The sequence below is a fragment of the Melanerpes formicivorus genome, unplaced genomic scaffold, assembly GCF_026170545.1.
Source record: "Melanerpes formicivorus ecotype bairdi unplaced genomic scaffold, bMelFor1.0.p_v2 SCAF_12, whole genome shotgun sequence".
Classification (NCBI taxonomy): Eukaryota; Metazoa; Chordata; class Aves; order Piciformes; family Picidae; genus Melanerpes; species Melanerpes formicivorus.
The window spans coordinates 15,978,380-15,999,779 of NW_027142364.1; the positions used below are offsets into that span (position 1 = coordinate 15,978,380).

A 21,400-nucleotide genomic window follows, 5' to 3' on the forward strand; every position below is an offset into this window, starting at 1 on the left:
GGGGGAGGGGGTGGAAATTACAAATTAAACCAAAATAGAAAACAAAAAAAAATCTATTTATCTAACCCAGAGATCATTCAAATGCACGAACCAAGAAATGCTGTTAGATTGTTTTTTGTTTTTCTCTCAGTATGAACTAAGGTATAATATGCCTCATACATTCTAGTTTTAACCACAGTCCTTGCATATTCCAACATACTTGCAGTGATACAAAAAAATAAATGCACTCTCTCTTTATTTGTCAGATTAGTATTTCAGATTATTAATTTTTTTTGTCTTTTGTTGTTTTTTTTTTTTCTTTCTTTCTTCTGGTTATGAAAATGTCACGTGAAAGAAAAATACTGCTTCTCAAGTCCTGCTTGCTGGTGACTTACCAGCTTTTTGTTATTTTATACATATATATTTTTAATACATCAGGTCCATCACAAAATCGGTACAGCGAGAAACCCAGACAAACATCAACCAGTGGTGTGTGAACAGGACAATTGCTCAACAAACAGAGGTGTAGCGTGTGAGGAACTCCTGGTGATGACCTCTTCCCAAATAGGAAGCAGCGCTGTAGCGTTCACTTCCCTTCCATCTCCAGCTCCATCTGGAGCAGCCTTCATTGTTGGCACCTCGCTCAACATGACCGGGCTTGGCCTTGGCCAACGATGTGGTTGTCCTCATGTCCCTTCAACTGACCCTGCCAGAGTGGGCAGGAGTATGGTTAACGATGGGCTTGGAGGGTCAGTGAGGAAGGACAAGAGGACGAAGTAGGAGCACCTTTGGGACGCCACTTCACAGCTCTCTCTGAATGCATCCAGTCTCCCCAGGTCTGGAGGAGCTGTCCTGTGGGAGTTTGCTGCAGTGGGTAGCATGGCCAATGCCAGGCCCCGTGGCCAGGAAGAAAGCAGGGAGCCTGACCAGCCCCCTCCAAATACCCAGCACCATATGTTCCCCGGGGTCTAGCGCACAGCTACACTCAAACCAGCTTACGCTACATTAACAGGGAATTCTCCAATCAGAGAAAGCTTTTCTGGATAGTACCAGGAAATTCCAGCACTGCTCCTTGGGTCACGGAAGAAAGTGTCTCCTACGGCACTTCACCAGCTCCTCATTACCCACATGAGGAACAGGACACATGTCATAACCCTCTCACTGACTACTGTAACCTTACAGGTCTCATTGCATTTTTGTTCCTTATCTGTGCTGGGAGCAAACCAAGTGTTTGGGTTATTACAGGTTAATCACAGCTTGCACAGAACGAGGTGCTTCTGCAAATGGCAGAATTGCATATATTTGTTCTCATTCAACAAGTCTTCAAAAAAAGGCTACTGAAGAATTCAGTTTGGAGGTTACCAGGGGATGGATGCACGGGTGTTGTCTCCATCACCTTGCCATTGAGGACCTGGTTGCTTATGATCGTGAACAGGGCATCAGGATGAATAAATGTTACTTGGGAAAGTCTTTAGCACCCTTATGAATCCCCTAATCCACAACTCCAAAACTAACTGAAATTGCCCATCTCAGGCTGCAGAACCACTCATTAAGGTTAGTGTGACAGCTAAAAAGTACAATTCCAGGTCCAGAAATTTAAACATCTTTTAAGGTGTGTGTTCTGGCTACTGTTGGAGACATGAGCTACTGGCCTGCTCTCACATGAGAGGGGACTCCTGCACTTCCAGGGATGTTCTCAGCACATTCAGAGGCAGTTCTGCACAGGAGGTGAATGGCAGGCAAACGCATGCACACAAGCACAGGTACACACCCTTCCGAGGAGACAATCAGCCATTACCCATTCACAGGAAAACCCAAACCATTCATATCATGGCAGGTTTTGTGTGAAAAGCCACTTCAGCAAGGGGTACAGGCAGTTCACAGGACCTGGGTTCTTTGCTGCGGCACCTGGCCTGGCGTCCATGGCAAGATGTGTAGTGCTCCGTCACCTGCATTCATCCAAGACACAGCAGTGACAGCAGGATGAGGAAAGAAAAGAACAAAATATATAAATAAAACCCAAGGTAGGAAAGAAAGCAGAAGGGGAAGAAAAAAACTCAATCCAGAAGTCTGCAGGGCTTTGACACAGTACATTCCTCAAATGACAGCTGGGTGCTGAGTCTCAACAAGTTCATTAGCTCACAATGAAGATAAAAAATGGAGTGGTGGCACACAAAAAAAAAAGTACAAGTCACTTTCTCTTCAGGGACTGGTGAGTGTTCAGTCTGTGGTTTCCAGAATCAGTGCTATGGAAGACACAACTGTGGATCCAGAAGGCTTTATATCTAGTCTATGTTCCTTCATGGTCAATATGGTCAATAGGATGCGCCATGAAATCAAAATCCAATTTCCCTGCACAGAAAGAAAACACAAACATATTAAACAACAAGCAGGCAGCCAGACACACATCTTTCTGAATGGCTACTCTTGGAAGTCCCAGCAGAAATGCTGCTGGGTGTAGCCAGCCCCTTCTTGGCTGGTGCAATTGCTGCTTCACATGAAAATGAAAAGCTTGAATTCATCTCTGCACCAGTGAAGAGGTGACATGGAATTAAACCTCTCCCCACAGAGTAGAGGAAGACTTCCTAAAGCTACAGGAGCTGGCTTGGGACAGTGAGACAAACACAACCAACAGCTGTCAATGAGTAAGAACATGTTGGCCTTCCTTGCCCCTTTTCCTTCTTTTCTTTGCCTCACTCTATTTCAAAGTCTTGCTCCCATTCCTATAAACAAATATGTAGCCTACATATCTGTACTAAGGGACCCAGGGCTGCTCAGCCTGGAGAGAAGGAGGCTTAGGCGAAGACCTCCTTGCTTTCTAAAACTGCCTGAAAAGAGATTGGGGCAAGATGAAGGTCAGAATCCTCTCCCAAGCAACAAGCAATAGAACAAGAGGAAATGGCCTCAAGTTGGGCCAGGGGAGGTTTAGGTTGGACATTAGGAACAATTTCTTTACTGAAAGGGTTGTCAAGCCCTGGAACAGACTGCCCAGGAGAGTGGTGGAATCTCCATCCATGGGTGGATTTAAAAGCCATACAGATGTGGTGTTGAGGGACACAGTTTAGTGGTGAACTTGTCAGAATTGGGTTAATGATTGGATTTGATGGATCTTAAAGGTCTCTTCCAACCAAAAAGATTCTATGATTTCTATGTGCCACCTAATTTTTGTAACCTTCTCTCCCCTAGCAAACATCCCACTCCAGTGGCTGTCCCCTCACTGGCCATATTTTACCACAGGGAACACAACCATCAACAGAAGTTCTGAGAACCTGCTGTCAGAGCTGCCATCATCATCTTCACTCTATAGGGACCCAGTTTTCCATTTTGCATGGAGTTTTGAATTACAGTTACTAGGCTCCAAGAAAGGAATTGACAGAGTGGCCAGAAAACTGACTGGTTTATTTTCATGTCAAAAGGCGATCTCAACAGAACACAACGGATTTATGGGAAGAGGAAACCTGAATTATCTCTGCCCTTAAGAAGCAAAATAATTTGTGCTGCTGAAAGTCCAAGTGTCAGGTCTTTAAAATGAATGACTGCTTCTGATGTTGCCTGGCAAAATGACACTAAAACCTGCTGGTTTAAGGAGTTTTTCAGAAGAAATCTTAAATTTCATGAAATGGAAAAGCTTTTATAAGTAATGCCGCAGAACAGTTTTTACTGAGCTGTCACGACTTGACAGGATCCAAATTTAGCATCTCATATTCTGAACAAAACTCGTTTGCTGAGAAAGTTGGGGGTGAGGGAGAGTTAGTGGTTAAACTCAGCCACTTATTGTTGAAAGTGACAAAGAGTGACATGAGTGACAACAAAGTAACTGTGACTTGTCTAACTGAGTGAGCTGGCTTGGATTTAGAACAAACGCAATTATTATTGACATATAAAGCCACCAAATCGTTTCTGAATTTGCTGTCAGGCACAGAGTGGGACCCAAATATTACAGATCAAAGAATCAGCCTTAGCACCATCCAAACATAAATGTCATCTTTCTGATGCCGTGCCTGGCTCAGCTAAAACATAATGTCTGTTCTACAGGATGTGTCATGAAAATCCTCCTCCTACCCAGCACAGCACAAGTGGGCCTGATGCTGCCTCTTTTCTAAGGTCACCTCATCACTTTGGTCCTTGAAACGCCTCCAAAAGGCATCCAATTTATAGACTCTGTTCAAAAGGCACAATAAGTCTTCAAAATCATACAATCATAGAATCACTTTGGTTGGAAGAAAACTTTAAGATTAACACTGGGTTACCAGCATTGTCAGGTCATCACTAAACCATGTCCCTCAGCACCACATCTGCAAGGCTTTTAAATCCCACCAAGGCTGGGGACTCCAATATTTCCACGGGCAGCCCGTTCTAGGCTATGAGAACCCCTTTGGGGAAGAAATTATTCCGGATGTCCAATCTAAATCTCCCCTGGCACAACTCAAAACTATTTCCTCTTGCCCTATTGCTTGCTACTTGGGAGAAGAGACTGACTTCCACCTGACTGCAACCTCCTTTCAGGGAGTTGTGGAGAATGAGGTGGTCCTTTCTCAGCCTCCTCTCTATGCTGAACAACTCCAGATTCCTCAGGCACTCCTCACAGGACTTGTTTTCTAGACCCTTTACTAGCTTCATTGCCCTTCTTTGGACACGGGACATGCTTCAGCACTTACATCACTGTCCTTCAAGCCTAAGTGTGTTCAGAGATTTATTACATGAAGCTTCACCCTATGTAACTTAATGAGGATAACCACATTTTGCAACAGTCATCTCCTCTCAGTGGATGCTTTCACTTACTCAACTTTCCATCCATTTATCAAAGGAGTTGGATGGCAGCTTTTCAGGCACCTTGTGTGCCACACTTGCAAGGGGGTGCTTAGACTTTTGCCAAGCCGGCTACACCTGGTCCTCACACCCTGATAATCCAGCATGTGGGGCTGGTTTCAGAAGTGAACTTGGTTCCCACAGCTGATGAGGCTGGATCACTGTGTCTGAGGCATAACACTGCTGCATAACAGATCCATAACCATGCCTGAGACTGATATTGGGCCAAGCCAACAAGGCGTCATGCACAATCCCACTTCAGTCTGCTCCCCTTCCCATAAAACCCCTGACAGCCACTGATACTGATCCTTCCAAAACACAAATAGAGGTTCGTCTGTTGTTCATGAGAGGACAGGAAAAGTTCCTTGTTCTTCTTGGTGTATTTATGAGTATCTGAACTTTATAAAGTTATTCTCGGTTTCAATGGGATCCATATGTGGGGGTTTTTACCCAAAAAATAAGGGCATTCCTCCTACTCTCAGTGTGAATTACCTCCAAGCACTTAGGTCAAGCTCTTAGCACTGAACTGAGTGAGCCACAAGACATACTCCTACAACTTGTCCGCTCATCCTAACATGCAACATCTTGAGAGCAAAACCAGGTTTTGAAACAGTGCAATTTTTACTATCATCAAATAGAGCAAACAATGTGAAACACCAAACAATTAGTATGGGAAACCAGCACAGGTTCACAGAAACCAACTAGGAACTCAAAATCCTACACAAACTGCACTTTTGGGGTTTTCTTACCTCAATGGTGATGAAATCCCAGCACAGTTTAAGGAATAAAGCACCATGAACATGTTGGGCTCTGTACTTCCACTGACCTTCTTCCTGTGGCAAAGGGAGCCTCTTCTTGAAAGAGAAAACAAGTCTGAAGGCTCCACAGCCACGATTGTCACCGCTGACTACTGCCATGATGTTCACAACGTGTCTTTAAGCAGTAGGCTTCAGCACAGCACACCACCAGCCAACAAGCTCCCCAGAAGTCCAGTTTTGCCCAGTAATCCACAAGGTGGGTCCTTTCATTTCTCAAGCCCAAAAGTGGGCACATCACTAATCGGCAGGCACTAATGAGCCACACAATGTTCTCGTTCTCACTGAGGTTTCTGCAAGGTATCAGTGATGCATTGAGTCTGCAAATAATATCCTAGGGCAAATTCTTCATTCCAGTGAACGATGCACAACGGTGGTTTCACCCACAAAGAAAACACTATGGTTGTAATCCTACAGGTCACAGGGAGAAGGGAAGTCATTCTGGTTTGGGGTTTGTTTTTTTTTTGTTGGTTTTTTTTTTGTTTTAAGCACAGTATCTGGCAGCAAACATAGCATCAAAACTTGAACGTGACTTTATATTTATATAGATACACGTATTTTACATATCGTCGATCAACAGAGAAGCGTGTTCCAAGAAACAATTTGTTCCAGGTCTGGTTGAAAATGACGGCTTGTCATTCTCTGGAGGCCCCCCGCTCCCGACACACATGCTCGCTTTCCCACAATCTGTACATCAAGCAATGCTGCAGATCTTGATTTCGACGGGCGAGGAGACGAAGTAAGAAAAGTGCAGTTCTTCAATTAAAGTGCATGGATGAGGTAAACTAATTTCAAGAGTTTTGAGTTTATTCAGTGCTGGCTCAGACGGGAACCATCCTGCCATGCATCTGTTGCATTTGGGTGCGCATCGCTTGAACGCTGCTCAGGATCTTGTTCTGGTGCGCGATGGCAGTGATGCCGATCCTTGCCAGGTCTCTGTGGAAAGCAAGAGAAACGGCAGGGGGCTGAGAAACGTGGATCAGACACTGGTGTGGGGAAAAAAATGTTAAGTCAGCCACAAGCAACATAGCAAAAGCAAGGCAGATGTACAGAAATGTTTAATTAAATAAGCAAAGGCATTGTGGAGGCATTTGAAAGCTCTCCTCCATCCAAATGAAAGGCATTCCAATCCTTTAATGAGTGCAACGATATGCAGCACAAAGCAAAAGAGGCTGATTAAATCCAGATTTACCAGTTTTTTGTTATATCGCTGAGTACTTACTCCTGGTTCATGTGCACCACAGCCTCTAGGGTGGTATAGCCGGCAGCTGTGAAGTTATCCTTGTATCGCTCCATTTTGATGGCTTGGAGCCAGTCACCAACAGAAACAACCGCCGAGAACTCTGGGGAGCTGGGATCCAGGAGGGCTGTGCTGGGTCTGGGTGTCAAACAGGAAAAGGAGAGAAAAATGGTGTCAGCTGGATCAGGAGTCACAAATCAATGTTTGGTTGTCGCAACAGCTATCCTCAATGATTAGGCAACATAGAGGTGAGATGTTGTGCCCAGTGAAACTGGTGGCTCAGCACAGCAGTGCAGATCACTGCAACAAACTAAATAAAACCACAGAATCCCAGAAGGATGGAGGTTGGAAGTGACAGCAGAGTCAACCAGAGCAGCTTGCCCAGGATTGCAAGGTCCAGACAAGCTGGGAATCTCTCCAGAGAATGAGAGTCCACCACCTCTCTGGGCAACCCTATTCCAGATTGTGCATGTTGTCCCTTGTCCAGTTTTTGGGCACCACTGAAAAGGGGCTGGCTCCATCCTCTGGACCCCTACCCTTTAGATATTGATATGCATTGAGATGCACCCCCAGTCTCCCCTTCTCCAGGCTAAAGATGCCTAGGTCTCTCAGCCCTTACTCATCAAAGAGATGCTTAACACCCCTCAGCATCTTCGTAGGACCCACCAGACTCTCTACCATTTCCCTGTCTCTCTTGAACTGGGGAACCCAAGAACAGGATTCAGTACTCCAGACATGGCCTTACTAGGGCAGAGTAGAGGGGGAGGCTCTCCTCCCCCAAATACCAAGTAATAGACCAATTTCTGCTAAGAATTAATTTGACCTTAGGTTTCTCTTTTTGCTTTCAGATCTAATTTGAACCACAATGCCGCTTACAATTTCCACCTCAGACAGAACCAAGTTCACAGAAAGCCCTTTTACTTCATGAGACAAAGAGGATGGCAGAGCTGGAAGGCGTTCAGCCAGCTGGGTCTGTATCTCACCGGCAGCAATGCAAGACCTTGCCAATCCCGCATGTGTCAGACCTCAGCTCAGCAGCTATAGAAACACCACTGAAGCCTGTGCCAAGGAGCTGGGAGCTCACAACCTGCCAGACTGGTTTGGAGGGCAAAACTCAGGGCGGGTTCAGATAAATCCTGTTTCTAGCCAGGTTTGCAGGCAAGCTCAGTGCATTTAATCAAACCCAGGACAGCAGGGAGTTAATCCTCTCTTTAATCAATCCATTCCTGACCCGTGCGTGCGCCAGGAGTGGCAGGAATCAGGCGAGCTTTGATCTTTGTTTGCACCATGGAATGTGCTTCTCATTTTCCCTTACACAGATCTGCGAATAATTATTTGCACAGAATTTGCTCCTCTTATTAATATCTCAGTTTATGATTTCATGTATATTGTAAATCACAGGTGCATGAAGCCATTGTAAATCACTACTGCCTAACCAAACCAATTATCATTTAGCAATTTATTTGAGAGCGCACATCATCAAAGATTAGGTGTGCAACAGCATCGTTATGTCTTGCCTAAGGCACGGAGTACGTGCTGCTAATACTTGGTACAACTCTTTTACTGCGTTATCTAACGCAAGACCAATGATGGCAACCTAATTATAGACAATTATGCTTCACCTATAAAGTCACATAATGCATTCATAATGCTATAAGCAGATTTGAAATTCATATTCCAAAGAGAAGAAAAATAAAGATCTATAAATACCCGTGAACATGAAATGACCTTGAACAGGCTATTAACTCACACACATACAGAGAGAGAGAGAAAAATGACCTTGGAGAGGCTATCAACTTCTGTAAAATCTATGTATTTTAAAAGAACACCTGTAAATTGGAAACAAAGCAAGATGGAGGACTTCATACTGTGATCCTGAAATCAAATTATCACAGCAGATCGTATTGTGATTCTCACCATGCAAATTATTTAAGCCTCAAGGGTAGATACATTTTTGCCAGGTTATCAGTGTGATTAAGGCAATCTAGGAGATATCACAGAATCCCAGCATTTGTGGGGGTTGGAAGGGACCTCCAGAGATCATCTAGTCCAAGTGCCCTGCTAAAACAGGGCCACCCACAGTAGGTTGCCCAGGATCACATTCAGGTAGGTTTGGAATCCCTTCAGAGAAGGCAGCCTGGTTCAGGGCTCCAGCACACTGATAGGGAAGTTTTTCCTCATGTTCAGACGGAACTTCCAGCATTCCAGTTTGTGCCTGTTGCCCCTTGTCCTGTTGCTGGGTACCACTGAAAAGAGTCTGGCTCTTGCCCCCCATCCCTTAAATATTGATAAGCATTGAGAAGATCCACTCTCAGTCTTCTCTTCTCCAGGCTAAACAACCTCAGGGCTCTCCTTTCTTTCTTGTCAGAGAGATGCTCCAGCTCCCTCATCATCTTTGTAGGATACACTGGACACTGTCCAGTAGTTCCCTGTCTTGAACTGGGGAGCCCAGAACTAGACACCATACTCCATACATGGCCTTCGAGGGAAGAGTAAAGGAGGAACCTCGTACCTTCCCTTTTCTTGAAACATAATTTCCCATTATCTTCCCTTTGTTTCTTTTCTTTTCATCTTTTTTCCATATTCACTGTAAGCAAATGTACCTGACAAAGCACAGTACGCTTGGAAAAAACCGAACAAACCCGGTGTAAATTAGTAAAGCTCCTCTTACTTCAGCAGTGTTTCACCACCTGAAACAAACCGCTGATCTGTCCCAACAGAGACAGCTCGGTTTTACCCTGCAACTCTGGGAGTTTCCTTCCTACCACACTTCTTTTGCACGTACCAGGTACACCACACTCAGCAAACAAAACAAAACACAGATGTAATGCGGGATCGGTGGAGACATGAACCTGGCTTTCCACAAAATTAAATTCAAATTCACATAAAAATTAATCCACACCTCCCCAATGCCTGCCAGGCATTGGCTCTAATCCCGTAACGCTCATTTGCAAATCCTACACAAATCTAGTGTTTATAAAACCTGATGATGTACTTTTCCTGCATCAAACCACACCACTCCTCTCAGCCACACTGCATCAAGGCTGCCCGTTCAAGCCCTTTCACGAGGGGAGAGAGGGAAAAGAGGCAGCAAACTTTGCCGTCTAACAGAGCTTGCCTGCAGCAGAACTTCTTTGAGATGTGCTTAAGGCCATGCTGTAAGGGTGCTCGGCATTGGTGTGCTACAGCAACAGCTCTGATTGTTCAGTTTTACTTTCTCACAGAGCCAGGAGAGCCTGGGGGGGTTGAGTACTGTCCCAGCATGACCCCATTGCTCTCCTGTACAGTGCAATATCTGCTGTGCGACCTGGCTCTGCAAGCTTTAATCCCACTGCCACAGAGCTTTAGGTGACTTGCAGCTCTTCCTGTCACCTCCGCTGCACTCCCTCATATATCACCATTACAGAAGCCCAGCTGACCTGGAGCTCTCACTGCCTGTCCTCTTCAAGCTGTTGGGGTTGCGGATGAGTTTGTCCAGCATGTTGACGATCTGTCCAAATTTGGGCCTGTCACTGCGTTCCTTCTGCCAGCAGTCTAACATCAGCTGATGGAGAGCAATGGGGCAGTCCATCGGAGGTGGCAGCCGGTACCCTTCCTCGATGGCTTTAATAACCTATAAATGGCACAATTAGGAAGGCATTAGAGAACATTGGACACTACTCACATCTACCATCTGAGTATCATTTATCCTAGGGCAATCCAAAGTATGGAAACAAATCCACAATTAAGTGAAACAACATGGAAAATTGCACTCAGACTCAGGCAGCTGGTGGTCTCAGAAGTGTCATTTCTCCTCAGCAATTCAAAAAGTGAAAGGGTACGGCATCCAAAGCCAGCATCAGACGCAGCAGGGCAATGCATCACAAAAGAACGCATGGCACACGGGGATGGCAAAATAGCCCAGGCTAGAATTAAGCAACTCTTCTTGCTAGACTGAGGATTAGAGAAACAATAGCTCCCACAGCTCTACAGCCAGCCTTTAATACCTGTCAGTCTGGGAGGCGATATTTTGAAGTTGAATTTTTCTCTGTTATTTTTAGGGTACAGCCGATCATCTCCACCTGGCCTAGCTCATCTCTGGCAGTACTAAAGGCTTTGTAGAGAACCTGTTCTTTTACCATTGTATGCTCTGAACTAAGAAATGCAGCAATGGGAACCCTTCTCTGCAGCTTTATATCAAGGAAGTTACAGAAGTCCAGCACACCAGCTTAAGTATGAACTTCATATTTAACAGAAACCAGCAAAATTCATAAACTGAAGTCATTTCAAGCCCTCCAAGAAGGACTCCAGAGCTGTGATGATTTCTTAGAGACCTCAGGAGAACAGGACATGGCCAGGACTCAACTCTGATATGACAGGGACATGACCCAGAAGACTTCAGATCTTAATTAATCGATATGACTTTGCTGGCAGGATTCACTATGAGACTAGAGACCAGGAGTGCACAGAGACTGAATTGTGCTACATTCCCTCATTCTGGTCTTGTCCAATTAGTGGCTAAAATCCCCTGGGATGACGGGGCAAGGGATATGCTTGTGCTATTCAGTGGCTCTCACCACTCCAGAAAGTAAGAAGAACCTTTTCTTTCTTTTGATTTAATAGACACTGAGAATAATCTGAACTTCACTTCTGAAGCACTGCGAAAAGCACTGCTCTTAACATCGCTAAAGTGGAGAAAAAGCCTTGTCTATGCCATGTACTAAAGAGAGGCTGCAAAGAGAGGGATGTTGGCTTTCACTGTCCAGTTCAAGTCAGCTTTGAGATGGTGCAGCACCACCCATCAGCAGTATACACAGGCCCAACATGCACTCTCTGCACTCATTGCATTGAGCTCTGCTGTGCTGTGTAGACACGTCTGATATAACTGAGACACATCTGGTGTTTTATTTTCTTGCAAAGTCTTGATGACTTCCTGTTAGCAGAGGAAGGCAAGACTGGGTGCCAGAAGAGACATTTCACATCAGAAGGAAATTAAAATTACATCCCTCACTTAGATTAAATGCCATCCACATCCAGACAGTCTTTGAAAACATTCAGCTCCACATAAGGAAGCAGATGACTGGTAAAATGACTTAACCACTCCCATGACCATATATTCAGATTCACATTTTCTTCTGCCTTTATGTTTGCCAATCCCCTGGGAAAAGAATTATGGATAATCTATGTCTCATTTTCACTATAATTCTTTTTTTTTTTTTTTCCCCCATTTAATAAAAATTCTATTAGCAAAAGCTCTTATTAGCATTATTATTAAATACTCTTCTGGAAGAGCAGCCATTGTGCATGCTCCCTCTTGGAATCCACCGAAGTAGTCCAGATGGTACGGTTAAACAGGACATGCATAATTTAAGAATGGTCATTTAGCAAAGCTGCTTTTTAATGTCCTCAGGAGGCAGCAATGCAATTGTCACTAGGATGCTCTGACTGGTACACAGAATTGGATTTCACATAGAATCATAGAAGCATTTAGGCTGGAAAAGACCTTTAAGACCATCAAGTCTAATCATTAACCTGACACTACCAAGTCCGCTGCAAAACCATGTCCCTCAGCACCACATCTTTTAAATCCCTCCAGGGATGACGACTCCAGCACTTCTCTGGGCAGCCTGATCCAGGGCTTCAAAATCCTTTCAAGGAAGAAACTTTCCCTAATGTCAAACCTAAACCTCTCCTGGTACAATTTGAAGCCATTTCCTCTCATCCTGTGACTTGCTACTTGGGAGAACAGACAAACTCTCACATCACTCCAGTCTCCCTTCAGGGAGTTACAGAGAGTGAGAAGGTTTCCCCTGAGTTTCCTTTTCTCTAAGCTGAATGTACCACCAGTTTCCTTAGCTGCTCCTCACAGGACTTGCTTTCTAGACCCTTTACCAGCTTTATTGCCCCAATACCTCAATGTCCTGTACTGAGGGGCCCAAAACTGAACAAAGTATATACCTTATTCTAGATATCCTATGAGACATAAAATCATATATAAGAATTACAAGCATACTGGGGGTTGAGAAATTAACTACTAGGAAGTCCCATTAAATTCAAGTGGGTTTTTTTTAAAGACTTTCTATAAAGTTGATATTTAGTATCAACATTCAAATCTTTCCTGTCCTGACAGGATTACAACCTGACAGTTTAAACAGATTAATCTCCCTTTTTTCCCATTCTTCTTCTTACTTGAATAGTTTACAGTATTTTTCCTAAACTTAAAAGAAAAAAAAAGAAAGGAAAAGTTATAGATCCTAAGTGGAGAATCACTGACCACAATCCAGAATTGATGACTTCACAGTCATAGAATCCCAGCATGGTAGGGGTTGGAAAGGACCTCTAAAGATTATCTAGTCCAACTCTCCTGCTAAAGCATGGTCAACCAGAACAGGTTGCCCAGGATTGCATTATCCATGTGGGTTTGGAATCTCTCCAGAGAAGGAGAGACTCCACAAACTCTCTGGGCCAGCCTGGTCCAGGGCTCCAGCACCCTCACAGAAAAGAAGTTTTTTCCTCATGTTCAGATTGAACCTCTTGTTTTCAAATTGTGCCCTTTGTGCTGTCACTGGGCACCACTGAAAGGTACCTGGACCGCATCCTCTTCACCCTCACCCTTTAGATATCAGCACTGGTAAGATTTTCTGCTCTCAGCCTTCTCCAGCATAAATAGCCCTAGGTCTCCCAGCCTCTCCTCCTCACAGAGATATTTAAGTCCCCTTGGCATCTTTGTAGCATCCACTGGACTCTCTCCAGTAGTTCCCTGTATCTTTTCAACTGCAGAGTCCAGACCTGGACACAATACTCCAGATGTGGCCTCACTAGAGCAGAGGGGAAGAAGAATGTTCCATGACCTGCTGGTCACTCTCTTTTTAATGTCTCTCAGGATACCATTGGCTTTCCTGGCCACAAATGCACACTGATGGGTCATGATGAACTAGCACTTCCAGGGCCTTCTCTGCCAAGCTGCTTTCCAGCAGGTCAGCCCCTAACCTATAGTGGTGCATGGGGTCATTCCTCTCTAGCTGCAGGACTCTGCACTTGCCCTTGTTCAACTTCATGAGGTTCCTCTCTGCCCAGTCTGTCCAGGTCATCTGGAAGACTTCAAGGAAATCTTAGTTCCATAAATGTTCCCTGAGAAAACAGGACTCTACCACCCATATTAACATTTTAAAATCATGGAGCAAATATCTTACAACTACACAGCAACTGGCACAGAAACACATCAGCAGACATCTAAGGACTAAGATAAAAGCATGGGGGGAAAGGGAGAGAAAAAGAAGCTCAGGAGACTCACATCTTGATTGGACATATCCCAGTAAGGTCTTTCTCCGTAGGACATCACTTCCCACATGACGATGCCATAGCTCCACACATCACTAGCTGATGTAAATTTTCGGTAGGCAATTGCCTCTGGTGCAGTCCATCTGATGGGGATCTTGCCACCCTGTCACAAGTAAAAGAAACCACAGGCTCGTGAGTCATTGACCCAGTAACCTGTGCGGCTGTCACTGTCCTTACTCTGCCATTACAAACGGAAAATGGCTTGCTGCATGCAGTCCCAGAATCCTTCAAAAGGCACCCAGTTTCTCTTTTTTCTTGCCACAAACTTGTCAGATCCAACCAGGAGGCAAAACTGCCCATCTGTTTTCTTTAGTCACAAGGAGGAGAAGCTACAAACTGTTAAACGTATTTTTACCAGCCCTCTAACAGAGCTCTGCTCAGAGCTCTGCTGAAGCATGAGAACAAGCTGGGGTTCTACAAAGCCTATATTACAGATTTAGTTGACAAAACAAATAAGTACATGCCATTAATTACTATTTCCTTGCCTGCCTGTCTGACCTGTTTAGCCTGTTTCAGAAAAATAGGATTACCAACATCTTGCTTTTCAAAAAGGTAAAATAAAGAGAGGATAAACTGGGAAGATTTCTGAATACTCTGTGGTGTTTTCCATGGGCAGTATCCCAACTTCTATCAGAGACGGGAGAAGGTGAGCAAGCCTCTGGGCTCTCCCAGTGCCTGGAGGAGCAGCTCAGCATCAGAGCAGGGTATGAGGCTGCTATGATACCTGTCAGAGAGCTGCCTCTTGCTACAAAACTTTCTAAACAAATAAAACCACTTGGGCATCTGTCCTGCACTGTTTCAAAAGGAACTCACTCCATCCTGTTTAGCTGATTTTGCCTTAGCTGAGCGATCCCAGGCCTGAGATTTTGCCTTTTGTTTATGCTAATATGCAAGGTGTTTTTAATTGAGCTTTTGGTTTCCTGCAGTTCCATCTGGGGAACAACTTCAGCTGAACAAAGCTTTTAGGGTTTTTTCATTTTCTTTTATGCTTTTTTGATTAAGTTTATTTTGGTAGGTTTTTTCTCAGCAATCTTCTGGATAGTTTTTATCCCTAAGTGAGTGCAGCGTGTGCATACTTAATGGTTTATTGTTCTAATCTCTCTCTCAAGTGTTTAATATGGACTGATTCCAAAGGCAAGTGAAATCAAAGGGTCCTTCTCCTGGCTTCTTGGGCCTTTGCATCAGGCCCTTTGTGAGTCAGGTTATGGCAGTATGTGCCTGTGTGGCTATAGGGTGCTCTCACTTCAAAGAGTTATACTGGGAGCAGAATATATAATTTACTTTAAGACGGATGCCTTAAAAACTGCATTCTATTGTATCATCTCTGGTTATGAAAAAGCTCTGTTCTCCTTTCAGACAGAGGTGCATGGACATTGTTTATATGTGGTTGTCATTCTAAAAATTGTCAATAAGCTCTTGTATTTAGCTGCTCAAGTACGGTGGAGTTCATCCAAATTTTCCTGATCCTTCATTACTGATACCAGAGGAAGACAATGTGCTGTAAAGCAAATGTCATTGATTCCCTGCAGTTTACTCTTGAGAGCAAACATAATACTATATCTCCACTCACTAAATTCAAAAGGAAGCTTTTCAATCATGTCTGTCTTGCCCTTGGGTGTTTGTCTAAACTTTGATTTCCCTGACTACAGCTTTTCAAACCTCTGCTTCTGCTCCTTCCACTTGCCACCCTGATGAGAAACTCCAAGGCTGGCCAGCATTTAATACTACACAAGTCTATCCTGCCCTGTAATAAACTGTGAATCCATTAAAGGATGAGTGTCAGGATTAAACTGCAAGATCTGAGTGCTGCAAACAAACTCTGCACTAGGGAGAACAGATGGAGAATGGCAGATATTTAAAAACAAAGAAAATAAGCAATTAAAAAAGGAGACTTTAGAAACTTCAACTTTTTTTTCCTTGTCTGCATATTAATTACAGAGGTGTTGGTACAAAGGCTGGTGTGATGGTGGGGATGTTGTTTTGTGGCCAGAAGTACCTGCATTAGTACTATTCCCCATGTAGCATGTTAAAATGGCTTTACCAAAACTAGTTAACAGTGGGGTGCTAAAATATAGATGCAGCAGAAAAGAAATGGGAATGCAGACCTCAAACTTATCCCAGTCCAAACTGTTTAGGTCAAATTTGCTTTGTGAGGGGCAAAAGTGGATTTAGCCTTGATTTTTGTTGTGGTGTATCTACACTTGCATCCTCAGTGGGAGTTGTCACTTGTAAATCATTAAGCATTTCTGTAGACAGCAGAAGGAATAGAAGCCTAAACTCTAATATCTGGCATCAGATTCCTGTCATGGACTCCAAGACACTGAAGGAAACAGAGGAATACCTGGGTCACATCCTCAAAGAAATACTGATGCAGTCACTGGCATAGCAATAGCATTACATCAATTTATAGCAGCTATGAAGGTGAGGCCATTGTTTATTATTCAGTAGAGATAGCAGTCTTCACTTAGGACTGAGATTGGTTTAAAACAAACCATTGTCACCTCCCACACAGTCAGACAAACCCAGCAATTAGGCAAGAAAACCCACTGGACATTTTCTTCCCCTCCTTACCCGTGTGGTATAAGCTGCTTCAGGGTCATCCTCCAGGACCCGGGACATGCCGAAGTCAGACACTTTGCAGACCAGGTTGCTGTTGACCAGTATGTTTCGAGCAGCTAGATCCCGATGCACATAGCTCATGTCAGACAGGTACTTCATTCCCGAACCAATGCCACGAAGCATCCCTACCAACTGGATGACTGTAAATCTGCCATCATTCTTCTGCATATGGGGAAAGGAAGAAAATCACAGAGCATTAAGCTGAAAGCTGCATTATTGCCATCGCTGGAACTGGCAAAAAGCATATCTCTGGATTGCCATCTTCTCTCAAATAAAATGAGATGTTATTTCCTCGCTTTCCTGACTAGTGCCTATAATTCAGCAGCAAAGTAAAAACCCAGAGGTTCTGTCACAGCTCCCAGTGATGCTGTATCCAGTTTGCAATGCATCTGCTTTTAATGAGCCTGTAGCACTGCGATGCTTCAAAAGTGGAGCAAATCAAAACTGTTTCCATTAAACGTGGATTATTTAAGACCTTGCTATTTTAAACATCACATTTAATCCATATCCCTTCACATTTATTTTGGGTTTCAAGAGGAGCAACGCTAGAAAACAGAATTTCCCAAGCACAAACATAATTTCCTTAAAAATGCTGAATTTTCAGTCTCACTCTGCAAAAAAAATAAAAGAGCCAGACTAAAAATGAAAAAAGTGCTTCCCAGTATAAAATCTCTTTAGCTTATCATGAAGAAACCACCTACCCTGAGGAAGGCATCCAAGGAGCCGTTCTCCATGTACTCAGTTATGATCATTACCGGTTTACCTAGAGTTCGCGGAAAGAAAAACACAATTCCTTGATGAACAGCGATGTTAATGGGATAAAAATGGGCTGCACATGATTTCACTGCCAAGACACCTGGCTTACACAATCTAATTTAATTTGAAAAGCACCGAGCTTATGCCTCAGCTGTGGGGAGCAAGAGAAGAAATATTATAGGACAGGAACATTTCAAGGGCTCCATCTGGAAGGTTAACCCTTTGGTTGACTCATTGACAAGGTCTTTAACTAAAGTGGCTCCAGGTCTCTAGGGAATACACCAATTGATAATTGAGAGCAAAGAAACAAAGATCTGTTCAAACTTGACAAAAATCTTTAGGGTAATTAAATTGCTTGCAGACTAGAAAGGCTTCTTCTTTCCAAATGGAATTTCAGAGTGCTTTGGTCTCTCTGCCTCCTTTGAATGATCAACGCTTTAGGCGAATTAGAAACTGTCAGCAGCTACAAGGTATTCCAAGACAATTGGATTCAAGGATGTAAAATCCAAGCTGTTCCTCTCAACTTTCTCTGTCCTGAATTTGTATCCTGTGTCTCTAGTTATTTATAAATGAGCCAAAGCTATTTGCCTTGTGAAGTCAACCAGAGGATAAATGATGCAATGAATGGTGTCATATGTGGGGCACAGCGCTTCAGCAGCACTCAGCTTTCATGCTGCAATGCCTAGAGCCAAGCTGGGCATTCTGAAGAGAAATGTGATGGTATCAACATGGGGATGCTTTCTAGGCACTCTTATGCCTAAACAAGAGCAAATACATAAATAATGGTTAATGCTGTCTTTAAGAGCTTTACAAAGTAATATGACACTGAAACTGAAAACATTTAGGTATATACAAATAAAATCCTTTGTTTCATGAGGTTAAATCATGTTGGATATTCAGCATCTAGATATTTTCAGAAACAGGTCCAATATCATCTCCATTCTACAATATCACCTCAATTCCACAATATCATCACCATTCTACAAATTAACAACAAAAGATGCAGAGAAGTGACTTATCAAAGGTCAAATGGCAAAAGCCCAATCCCAAGATGAATACTGTTAAGACCACCTGAAAGCAAGGGAGCCCCTGATGATCAGCACCAGGCTGGCATAGTAACCCTTCCTCCCAGTTCTGCTTCAGCTACAGGAGCTATAAAGCTTCTTCCTAAATTAATGGCAGGGTGCCAGAGAAACTCTGCTTTTGTGCTTCCTGGAGGAGCTCTGAATAAGGGAATGTTACAGGGGAAGAAGGGTTCAGTGGACATGTCATATAGACTGTAGATAGTTCAGTTCTGTTTTGGCATCAGAGTTACTCAACTTTGTTTCTGTTACCAGTCTGCTCCAGAACAATCAGCTATCAAAATTACCCTACCATGCTGCAGCACTGGGAGTTCCCCGAGTCATTTCTACCTCAATGTTTTTTGACCAAGATGCTTTTCTCTTCCTTTGGCAGGGATTTCTGGTTTTGAAGCAACCTTTTTATTAGAAAACAACATTCTGTGAGGACTGACTGTACTAAAAAATTTATATCATTTCACTTAGGCCAACACCCATGTGTGATACATCACTCATTACTTGTTTCACCCAACCTACCCCTTGCAGGCCCTTTACTATTCCTGCTTCTCCCCCTCTTCCCAACTGATAAAAAAAACCATCTTCCCATTTTGGTCCCATGCAAACTGACATACACATGAAATGCCTGTCTGGCATGTGGGCCCTTGCTGATCTGCATGTGATGGTATTACACAAAGCAAACCGCTCTGGATGAAGGACTGAATGACCTTGGCTGAGTATATGCACCCTTAAGGAAAGGGATGTGATAAAACATCATTCTCCCTCTAATTCACCTTTGCAAGCATTCTTCGGTAGGAAGAGGAAAAACTCCAACCAAATCTGCATGTCACTGTTTCATTTATCCTTTGCAGCCATGACTGGAACCTTTCCACTGAACAAATACAGCTAAATGAGTTTTAATTAACCTTCCTCAATCAAAAGATACTATGTCAACGTAGAAAGGAGGGAAGGGAGACTCTTTCAGTGCATTAACATGTAATTTCATTACTCAGGCACTTCTTTAGCAGGGGAGGGAGATAGAGAGAGAAGTTACCATCAGTGAGTCAATTATTAAAGTACTTGACTAGCAGCCAATAATCTATTCATGGCTTTTTGCTGCCTCTCTCAACCCCCATCTCCACCACTATTTATCTCACGTTTTAATTTTCAGTTTATTAAATGCATTCATTTATCACAGCACTCAGAAAACCTATGGAGAAATTAAGATAAATGCCTTCTTAAGTAGCCCTGTTTACCAAACACACCAGCTCAGAGGTAATGCAGCCAGCTTGCTGTGGAAGCGTCACCGACTGTGAGCCCGGCAATGAAACGCTCTTGGGTCAGGCTACCACCCCCTCGGTGAACATTTCCAAACATTCTCATTTAGTGACAACTGCATTATGCAAATGCAGACAGTCATTTGTAACTGCTCGAGCTGGCAAGAGGGGATCCAGCTTCAGTGGGATTTCAACACAAAGATTCCTGACCATAGCTTCCCCCTCTCTCTTTGTAACAATAATAAAAAGAGAGAATTAGACCTACGAAACACCTCTTAATTTAAGTTTTGAGGCAGGTCCTCAGTAGATGGTAGGCAAAATTACTCCAAATCTTTGTTTTCTCTAGTGGAATTTGTCTTTCAATCAAACATCAACAGACTCTATGAGCCATTTTCAGTGACTGTGGTAGAAAGCACAGACTAGGAGAGGGGAACACAAATGAGCATAGGTAAGATTTCCAGAAACACAAGTGCCAGAGGAAGCATCCAGTTCCCACCAAGCCCAGTCGGGGCGAGGGGGGCTAGGTTTTGTAGTGGTACTGGTGGCTTTGACAACCCTCTGCAGGATATATTTTGTTCTAGCAATATTTTCTTTTTTTACCTTTTCATCCATACCTAATTTTAATTCCTTACTTGATTAATACCCTGCATTCATGTTTATCTTGCACATCATCAGCTGCAGAAGGTCATCTCTGCAAATTCTTCCCTGTAACAGCAGCTTACAAGATCACTGTCTGCTTTCTTTGCTACCCTGAGCATGAGCCCCTGTGTCTAAAGGGGCTTTTGGGAGCCGGCTTTGCCAACATCCTACCTAGGGCAGACAGAGCTGGGACAACATCCACACCATCATGGTGGTCCCCTAACAAGTCAGACCCAAGCATGTCTGTCTTGCAGGTGTATTTTGAGTTCCAGCCCTACAAACAGCAGGCAGCAAGCACTGTTATTCTCTTTCTAAGGTGGGGTTCATGGCACAGTGAGCACAAACAGAATTAACACAAAACCCAAAACCAAACAAACAAAGATCAGCCAGGTACATTCAGCAGAGTGAAGTTATCACACCTGTAAGTCAGAGAAAACAAATAACCAAGTTTCACACTGTAATAGTCCATTTCATTTCAAAGGCTTGCTCCTAACATCTGTGCTTTGTACCTTAAACACACGACTCTCTAGTTTTGTTTTGGTATTTTTTTCCCCCCAACCATTTGAAATTCTTTGCTCACCATCTGCTTTGGCCTATCCTATAACAATCATCTCAGTCTAACATAGATGTGAAAGATGCTGCTTGGCACAGCAAGAAGCATGGGGATGGGGGAAGGGAAGCTAACCCTCGCAGTATTAATTCCCCCTACAAAATCTTGTACAAGCTGCCTACAGATAGAGTATCAGTTGAAACCATAAACCCACTTATAGCTGACAGCAAGATTAATGACTTGTCCTGCACTGATTTCCTCCTATTAGCTATCAGTGGATCTGTTCCATCTGTCATTTCACAGGAGAGAGGGTAAAAAGAAAAAAACCTCAGCACACACCA

At 43.6% G+C, this 21,400-nt stretch overlaps 1 protein-coding gene across 1 annotated transcript in view; it reads right to left on the minus strand.

Annotated features, from left to right (window-relative positions):
* Nucleotides 1-252: 252 nt before the first annotated feature.
* The window catches only part of EPHA4 (EPH receptor A4), a 119,299-nt gene continuing 98,151 nt past the window's right edge, over nt 253-21,400 (minus strand). Inside the window, exons 12-18 of the mRNA XM_068145474.1 lie at nt 17,484-17,545; nt 16,735-16,944; nt 14,117-14,266; nt 10,263-10,456; nt 6,826-6,981; nt 5,538-6,539; nt 253-2,331 (exon numbers count right to left, since the gene is read on the minus strand). Of these exons, the coding sequence (XP_068001575.1) occupies nt 6,425-6,539; nt 6,826-6,981; nt 10,263-10,456; nt 14,117-14,266; nt 16,735-16,944; nt 17,484-17,545 (887 nt within the window). The 3' untranslated portion in view covers nt 253-2,331; nt 5,538-6,424. The remainder of the gene's footprint in view (nt 2,332-5,537; nt 6,540-6,825; nt 6,982-10,262; nt 10,457-14,116; nt 14,267-16,734; nt 16,945-17,483; nt 17,546-21,400) is intronic.